Source organism: Perissodus microlepis, chromosome 20 (assembly GCF_051167445.1).
Source record: "Perissodus microlepis isolate ML-2025 ecotype Zambia chromosome 20, ASM5116744v1, whole genome shotgun sequence".
In the NCBI taxonomy this organism is placed as follows: domain Eukaryota; kingdom Metazoa; phylum Chordata; class Actinopteri; order Cichliformes; family Cichlidae; genus Perissodus; species Perissodus microlepis.
The window spans coordinates 25042572-25052297 of record NC_140480.1 but is presented as its reverse complement, the minus strand read 5'-3'; the positions used below and the strand labels follow the sequence as shown (position 1 = coordinate 25052297).

The 9726-nt window shown below is 39.6% G+C and overlaps 1 protein-coding gene across 1 annotated transcript; it reads right to left on the bottom strand.

Moving 5' to 3' along the window:
- Positions 1-44: 44 nt before the first annotated feature.
- spryd4 (SPRY domain containing 4) lies at positions 45-3767 on the bottom strand. The gene is made up of 2 exons (XM_084916981.1): positions 3583-3767; positions 45-973 (listed from the first exon to the last, which is right to left on the bottom strand). Exons 1-2 carry the CDS (start codon positions 3713-3715, stop codon positions 432-434), a joined length of 675 nt encoding a protein of 224 aa, XP_084773107.1. The 5' UTR covers positions 3716-3767; the 3' UTR covers positions 45-431.
- Positions 3768-9726: the final 5959 nt, after the last annotated feature.

Here is a 9726-nt window from a genome sequence, read left to right as displayed (position 1 = left end):
CTGTAAATGACAAACTGTTGTAAATAAAAGAATGTAGAAGCAGCATCAGTGAAGTTATTTTATTAAATTTGAGTGTGAACATTAGCTTGAAAAATGCTTTGTGTTGACTTATGTTTGCAAAGGTGGGTAATGCCAGCACATTCAATGTAAAAAAACAAAACAAAAACAACTTGGCAGCTGATGTTCCTCTCAGAGGTAGCACATGAGGTACACTTATAATTGCCTGAGGCTTGAGGACATACAGAGTACTGGATGGTTAGAAAACATCTGGACCACACACACACAAAAATGTAATTAAGGTAGACATGATGCATAAAGATATTGCTTTCTTTTCTCCACTTATTAAAGATACTGTTCTCATAAGTACTGCCATGGTAACAAGCCTAGCCTGCTACTTTTCCCGACCTTTACAACAATCACGCCATCCAGCTTCACATCAGGCATTTGGGCTCCTCCAGACCCGAGTGTGTGAGCAGCTCCCCATCCCAAAGTCCAAACGCCGGGCACAGAGGGGCCTTGAACTGACACCTAACAGTGTGAATGATCCTGGGCTGCTCCACGTCAACCAGCCCCAGGAAACCCCCTTCATAGTCAAGAAGGATCCCAACACGGTCCGGCTTGCCCACCAGTGTCACGGGAACTATCTTATTGCTGGTCATGGCAAACCACTTCCGCTGAGCATAACCAAACACCCAGGAGGAGCTGTTGGTGCCCACGCAGTCGTCTCTGGACATCGCCGCCTCGGCCACGCCCAGACGAAATTCTTGAGACTTTTTCACCGTCACCTCCCAGTAGTGTCGTCCGCTGCTGATCTTCTTGTCGCCGAACACGACAGCCCAGTCCCGGAAACGCTCGGGGTCATCTTGGACCTGGCTGGGGTCAAGGCCCATCATGCGATAGATGACGCCTGTGTCTTTCTTGAAGAGGTCCAGACTGCTGTGGGCTGTTCGCTCGTTGAGCCTGAACTGCAGACCTAGAGATAAAGACACAACAGGAATGTATCTTTACACGACTCATTTAAGTTTGATATCAGTTTAGTGGAAGAAAAAAAAATCTCTTCCATCTGTGATTTGCCTGCCTGTGAAAAAATAAAGCAAAAGAGCATGGGCTACAAGAAAAGTTCAAACTAAGCAAGAGAGACTTGTATCCTTTAAAAAGTTGACCTTCTTCTCCTTTCTTTCATATCAATAAAGAAACCTGGACGCTTTGCATACCAGCTTTTCTAATACTGTTGAATTCGATTCTCAGAAGATGCTGTGATCCGGGCTATTAGTTATCACTTTATTGTGGTTACACTGAGATTTGAGAGAGAGGGGGGGGGGGGGAGACAAATGTGCAAGCAGTCCCAACTCATAAATAATATTGAAATCAATTCTGGGACACTGATAGCGCAGGCCAACAGTATTTGAATACTAACACACACACTCCACTGAGAAGTGATTAAATAAGTTGACAGCTTTAAAAATATATGGCCTCAGTTACTAGGTGCTGTACGTCTCTTTTGCAAATGCATGTGCATCATTGAAGGCAGGCCAGTTCAGTACCCGGGATCTTCTATTATAAAGCCATGCCGTTTTAATAGATGCAGAATGTGGTTTAACATTATCTTGCTGAAATATACGAGGCCTAAGAAGAGACGTCACCGGATTGGAACATACTTGGCTCTAAAAACCTGTATATACCTATGGTGGCATTCCAGCTGTGCAAGTTGTCAGATCCATATACACTTAAAGCAGCTTAATACCATCGGAGTTGCAGGCATTTGAACTGAGCGTTGATGAAAAGTCAGACGGTCCCTCTTCTCCTCAGATCAAAGGATGTTGTGTCCATGTTTTCCAAAACGAACTTCAAATTTCAATTCAGGTGATCACAGAACAGTTTACGGAGCCCCGCAAGGGACATGGGAGAAAAAAAAAAATGAAGACGGACTTTTGCGAGATCTCGCAAAACAAACTCGCAAAAGTTGAATTCCAACAATGGCGGCAGCTACTTATTTGTAATATTACTCTTTCTGGGTCACAAAATACACTTTTAAGATATTTTGAGGCGTGAATGTAGTTGTGTAAATGTCAGATATCTGCTCGGTTTACAAGACATCACATATCTGCAAAAGTGCTCCGACGTTTTCGGAGATGTATGAAACTTTTGCGAGATCCCGAGTTAGTTTTGCGAGATCTCGCAAAAGTCCGTCTTAATTTTCTTTTCTCCCATGTCCCCTGTGGGGCTCCGTAGTTTTCCACTTTGACTCAGTCCATTTTAAAGTAGCTTTCAGAGAAAACATCAGCATTCCTGGCGCACGTTCACATATAGCTTTTTCTTTACAGACCTTTAACCTGAATTTGTGATGGCACAGTGAACTGTGTTCACAGTGGTTTCCATGCCTTTTTTTTTTTTGCTGCCTTAGGGCCTGAAGATCACAGGCACCCAATACAGTATTTGAGCTTTGTCCCTTGCACACAAAGATTTCACCAGTTTCTTTAAATCTTTTGATATTATACACTGTAGATGATGAGATATTCAAAGTCTTTGCAATTTTATGTCGAATAACATTATCCTGAATTGTTCCACAACGTGTAGATTAATTTGTTTTGCAGACTGGTGAACCTCTACACATTTTTACTCCTGAAAAACTCTGCCCTCTCCAAGATGCCCTTAATGAACACTTACTTTCCTAGTCTTTTCTTATGTGTTCACCTACTCACCCACTGAGCCAAAGTGGCACCTCTTGTGCCAACTTTTTTGAGGTACATTGCTCGCATCAACTTCAAAGTGAGCTAATATTTTTTCATTAAAAAAAACAAAACAAACACATTTGATATGTTTTCTCTTTTCTATTAGGAATAAAATACAGGTTTATGAGATTTGCAAATCATGCATTCTGCTTTTAGACAGCTTCTAAACTTGCCAACAATTATCAGTGCATTACTTGGCAACTCGAAATGTTAAAAACCCTGATTTTTCTCCCAGGTTTAAGCCCATTGGTCTGTTGTACATTATTGTACAATGACTAAACTGACTACAGTAGATCTTAGTATGCAACAGGTGCTCAAGTGTTATCTGAATGCAATATGAACATTAGAAAAGTAATAAAACTGCTAATTTAAAAGTACATTTACTCAGAAAAACAGGAGCAGCAGCACATTAACTCTGTACACATTTGAAGGCAGGAGCTTAATGCACCCATTTTCGGACAGTACTTGTTTCGCTGCTTTTTATTTCAGTTTAAACTTCTATTACTTCAACACTGTGCACACATACTATGGTCTATGTTTATTAAAAATTTAGTCCCAATGGGCGTGAATTTCAGGGTACAAAGACAGCTACGGCTCCGTGTGAAAACATCAGTCAGGCGTAACCGCACAGCTTTCTTTGTTTTTTTTGTTTTTGCTTTAAATATAAATTTATTCGGATTTTATGACCACTTACAGCCCTTACTACTGCAGAAAGGGTTGGCCATGACGGAGAATCCAACCACACTAACAAACATAAGCCGTTAGCTGTCAGGTTACGCCTGTTGAGACACTGACCTCTGAGGGGGCGGGCTCAAAAGCTAACCTTTCTTTAACCACTACATTAACTCACTGCTGGCCGTGGATGTGGAGATGAAGCAGGTCCTCGCTGGCAGGTTGACAACCCGCCTGTGTCCGGCTGACAGGGAGGAAACAGTGCGTCCTGCCAGGCGACAGACACGAGCCGCACTCACGGGAATCGCCATGTTTTCGCTGCGGCTGCTGCTGTTCACGTTTTAGCTCCTTTTGCTCATCAAATGTAGCAGCTGCGCGCTCTGCCGCCCCCTGCCGGCCTGGAGAGTAGCACCGACACCCGCGTGGCCAAAACATTGATCAGTACCACGGACAGCAGCTTGCCTATTATCAGTGTTCATCAATTATCCTTATATAATTGATGCATTATATATTATTTATTATATCCATAATAAATAATACATACAGTAATATAAACATCATGCAATAAAGCATTTAACAGAAGGGAGCAACACTTTTTGGAATATTTTAGTAATATTAGATTCACAACAATACATTTTCAATATTAATTATTAGTTTAACCTTTAAACAGCCTAGTAGGTAATTTATGGCCCTAGCTGTATTTTTTCTATGAGCAGTTGTGATGTATTTAAGAGCAAACATGTTTTCTTCCATGCATTTTTCAATCTACTTTTACAGGATTTAGCCCACTGCGTGGCATGGATAATACATGTATGTATTTCAGTATTACTGAATTATTATTAGTATTATTGAATGTGCACATGAATGGTTGTTGGTCACTCTGGGAGTGGCTCAGCAACAGCCTAGCTGGGACAGGATGCAGCCTTTGCAACGACATGGATGGATGGACGGGTGTTTCTATATACCGACCACAAGGTCTATTAAACCTGACACGACTTCAGTGAAGAGCTGGTACAAAATACATTTTATGCAAACAGTATTACAATACAGCACACAAATTGACACATAGGGACAGTGTGCATCTGATTGTTGGGGTTTCTCTGTATTATTGTAGGGTCTTTACCTTACAATATTAAGTGCCATGAGGCAACTTTGGTTGTGATTTGGTGCTATATAAATGCAACTGAATTTAATTGAATTGCACTAAAAGAGAGGTGAAGCAAGGGTGGAGCAGGTAGAGATGTGTGTCGGGGGTGATTTGTGACAGAAGGATAGCAACAAGAGGAAAAGGGAAGGTTTACAAGATGGTAGTGAGACCTGCTAGGAATTATGTTTTGGAGACAGTGTCACTAATAAAAAGACAGGAGGTGGATACTCCGATCATATATCAGTAATTATTATTATTATTTATTTGATGTGACCAAGATGGACCGGACTAGAATCAGAGGGAGTATCACAGGGACAGCTCAGGTTGAGCAGTTTGGAGACAAAGTTAAAGAGACTAGGGTGAGATGGTTTGGACAACTGCAGAGGAGGGACGGTGGCTTTGTTGAAGAAAGGTTGTAGAAGATGACGACGCCAAGCAGGAGGATAAGAGTGAGCTCGCAGAAAATGTTCATGGATGTGGTGAAGGAGGATATGCAGATGGTACTGCCAGGAGCTCCATGTTGGTAAATAGTGAATTCTTTATTCACTCCCATTTTCCATTTCCACAGCTTAAAAGTAATCATACCAGTTACCATATTGGAATCACCCTGTAATATAAATATGTAACAATGAGCTCTTAATATACAGCATAAATAATATGAGATTGTATTGTGAAATATAACATCTCTCAAATGCCAACTTCAGTTTCTGGTGGCAGCTGAATTTGTTTAAAGAATAGTAAATGGAGGAAAAATATCCTCTGTACAACATCAGCTTCAAACCAGGCAGTGAATCAGTACATGAAATATTCAGATCCTTTATGTAAGTAAAAAGACCACTACAAGAGTGTAAACTATGCTACTCAAAAAAAATAAAATAAAAATAAGGGAACACTTGACCATCACAGTGTAACACAAGACCAGATAAACTTCAGGGAAGTATAAAGCACTGTGCATCAATTTCAGCTACATTGCTGCAAATGGAAGTGACAACAGGTGCACTGCAGAGGCAACAAAAGGCAATCCCCCCAAAAGGGAATGCTTTTGAACAGAACATTGGTCTCTTCTTATCCCTCCTGACTGATTTTTCTTTAGCCTTGCCTTTTGCCAGTTCCCTTGTCACTTCAGGTTGCATTAGACCTGCAGCTCAGTCAGGTTTCACAGCTCCTCCAGAGTGGCACAATCCATATGTGTTGTTGCAATAAGGTTTGCTGTGTCTCTCAGCACAGTCTCAAGAGTGTGGAGGAGATACCAGAAGACAGGCTGCTACATGAGTGAGTGGAAGAGAGCCATAGAAGGGCTTCAGCCCAGGAGCGGGACCTGTATCTGCTCCACTGCACGAGGAGGAAGAGGGGGATCACTGCCAGAGCAGTAGAATCAGACTCAGTGAGCATGACATGAGAGTCCAATGTCCTTTGATGGGACCTGTGCTCATAAACCAGTGGCATGCAGCTCAGTCAGCAGGTCTGCCACTGGCACTGCACTGTTCTCTTCAGAAATGACAGCAGGTTCACACTGAGCACATGTGACAGACACGAAAGAGTCTGGAGATGCTGTGGTGAACAATATGCTGCCAACAGCATCATCTTTGTGATATACTGTGACGAGTTCCTTTCATGTTTTTGAGCATTGAGCTTGTTTAGAAGTGAAGGTCCTTCATGACTTTTACTAATGATTTTTTTTTATCATAATTACCTGGCAGCCCATTCAGTTTTTAATTACTGTGAAGAAAATCTGAAATTTTCTGTTAGTTCAGAGAAAATATCCCTCTTTTAATATTTTACAATGGAACCACTGTAAAAAACAAAAACAAACAAAAAACAACAACAACAACAACAACAACTGAAATTTCTAAAGTAAGCATTAACAAACAGGAACCTTTCTGTTTTTTAATGGTTTATAATGGTTTATGTTTTACTTACTTACTCTGGTGTAGCTTGCCAGGCTATGAGAAGACTGTAAAACTAACCAAAATATAGCTACGAGTCGAAAATGTATTCCTTTCTCTTATTTAAATTATTTTCTAAAGCCATTCAGTGGGCCAAATTGAAGCCTTTAGTGGGCCTTTCCTAGCCCCTGGGCCACATGTTTGACACTCCCTGTAGTAGGAAGCTAAGCTAGTTCATATATAGTTTTATGAGGCACCAGATGAGAGTTTGATTTACAAAAGAGGAGACAAAATTCAGAAGTAACAATCACTAAAGCAAATAAACCTTATAATTTAATATATTTGATTAGAAAAAAATATGGATATAAAGCAGAAAATTTGGCTTCAGGGTAGTACAGTACAGTCCATGAATAAATCATTCAGTTTCTTTCCACCATATGACTGTACGTAAGAGAGACATCATGCAGTCATGACTGTAAACATGTGGGAAAGGCTTTGCTTGAATCACATAAAAATGTCTATATATATATATTTAATTCAATACACATTCTGCAACACATATAACTGTTTATGTAGCATTGAGATAAGAACTGCCCCAAGGCACAGTGCCGAATGTCACAGGACGTTTAATGTCAGAGATGAGGACTTTTTCTTCTCATGCTGAGGTATTTAGGGAGCTCAATGCATCTTTCATGACATGTGATAAATATTTTGTGATATTAACAAAGCTTGATTCAGCCATGTTGCACAGCCGGATCTATTTTTCACGCCAACACCCAGCTGAGGATAAAATGTCATTGTTTATTCATGGGTCCAATCTAAACGTGGCACATATCATTATTTTTCCTTCCTGTGTAGCTCATAATGATCCTGTTTTGGGGAGAGTCTCCTTGGGCCAGCTCCGTACCCTTCCACATCTTTAAAGGTTTACTAAAGACTGTCTAATAAAAGATGCTTTTGAGTTTCATCTTAATTTCACCTCTGTTTTGTTTTTATTTTTTAATGTTGCATCTTTGGAGATCACCAGTATTATTATGAAAGCAGAATATTAAATTGCTGGAGTATTTATTTAATGTATTGCACTTTATTACATTGTTTTGTATGGTCTGTTTAGTTCCAAATACCACTGAAATTGACTTTCTTTATTGCATTTTTGGCCTCGGAACTCAACAATCTTTCTAAATCTTTAAGTCTGTATTTCATGTACCCCACTATATCCTTATCCCCTACAGGAATAACAGGCTCTTTTCTCTCTGAGGCTGCAGCCAAACAAAAGAACTGCTCATGTCTTTTTTAATTCATATGAGGAGTAATATGACTTTAATCCTGGCGTTGGGATTGTCTGTGTAAGGAATGAACCTGTGGAAAATTCAGTTTTCTCCTTTGGGTGCTGAAATTATTTTCTTTGAATTTGACTTTAAATTACAGAGGGTGAGTGAAGTCATCTGCTATGTGAGAGTCTGTCCTCTTTTAAAAATGCAATAACGTACATGGCGTTAACCATCACCTTCTAGGTTGATATTATAAAGGAGGAAATCATGAATATCTTTGCAGATTCAAATCACTTTGTTCCTTTAACTTCAAAGATTCACTGATTATGCAGTTCCCTCCCATTTTTTCTCCCAAACTTTTTCTTCTTTTAGAGTTCAAAGGAGCTTCAGTACACATAAGGAATCACTTCCCTTAAGCTGGAAGATATAGCTCTGACTCCTATAACAAAAAACAGTCAAAGCACCCAAATAGTTTCTGTTTAACAGGAAATAATGTTCTCTGAAAACCTTCTGCCAAATTGGCTAGTTACTATTCTCTCATTCATTTGGATTTTGCCTGACAAATATAGGTCCGGTATTTACTTTCTTTCAGCTCAGCTTGAATACGTAAATGAGTTAGTCTTGCTCTTTTGATCTGACATTTGATTCTAAACAATTACAGTGGGAAGTTTACAACTTTTTCTTTTAACTCCAATTCTGTGAGAAAAGTTAAGTTGTACTGTATTGTGTAGACTCACAGCTTAGAGCATCCATAGCTAGCAGCTGATCAGTTCTTAATACAACACAACTGTGCTAGAAACAAGGCTAGAAGAAAACAAAAAACACAGACAGACAGACAGATGGATGCTGCCATAATATCTCAATAGAATTTTTTTCATCCAAATGACAGAATGAAGACTCATTTTGTCAGTTTTACTATTATACACCTTTCAGGTTTTCCAAATGGGCTTATTGTGTAAGAAGCTAATTATTCCAAATTGTCTTTACCAATCAGGCAAAATGTTACAATCCCCGACAGGTGCTAATAATAACTCTGATTATCTCTCTGCAATGGCACCTGCTATGGAGAGGCATGTATTGAGTAGCAAGTGAACACTCAGTTCTTGAAGTTAATGCTCTGCAAAAAGGTAAAATGAGCAAATGCAAGAATCTGTGAAGTGCTGACAAACAAGGGACAAACTGTGACTGCTGGATGACTTGGCCAGAGAATTTCCCAAAAAAAAGCATGTTTTGGGGATTTTGAGTGTTCCCGCATGTATGCACCAGTTCGAACCAAAGTCCTTCAAAAAGGACTTTTAATAATGTGTCTGGTGGGAGGCATGCAAGTGGTCCAAGATGAGACAGTGAGTGAACCAGTGGCATGGGAGTTTTAATTAGGAGTCGTGTCACTCCTGAGTTAGCTTGTTCTAGAAAAAGTGAGAAAATAAGGATTTGTTTTGTAGAATAGAGTCATTCGGGTAATACTAGCAGTACAACACAATACTTTTGAGTTTCAAACACATTCATGGATAGAGCCTGATCAGCGCTCTGTGTATGGCTTATTTAGTGAGTCAAAAATATACAGTTGCAGTACACATTTAAAAGTTTACAGTTTTACAACTGTTTATTTCGGTCCTGCTATCTTGGATTGCTAACTTGGGGTACTTTGGTCTGCTGCAACTTTCTGATTTGCAAGTCCAAGTTGAGGGGGCGTTCCACATGAAAATTCTGCGTAGCAACTCTGAATTGAATTGAATTGACAACTTATTCAGGAAGAAACTATTATTATTATTAAATCCCTCATTTACACAGGTAATCTTATGTGAACGAAAAAACATACAAAAATTGAGTCAGCCACATAAACCAACTCATGTTACAACGCACTTACTGCATCTCCCTTAGATAAAACAAAGGGGGTTGAAAAAAGTTGCTTTTTTCGGTTGCTCTAGCTGGTTGTTAAGTATTTAGAAACGTGTTAGTTTAACTCAGCAACGTAAAATAAAATAAAATTCCTAGACACAAAAACAAGTTTTGTCCGT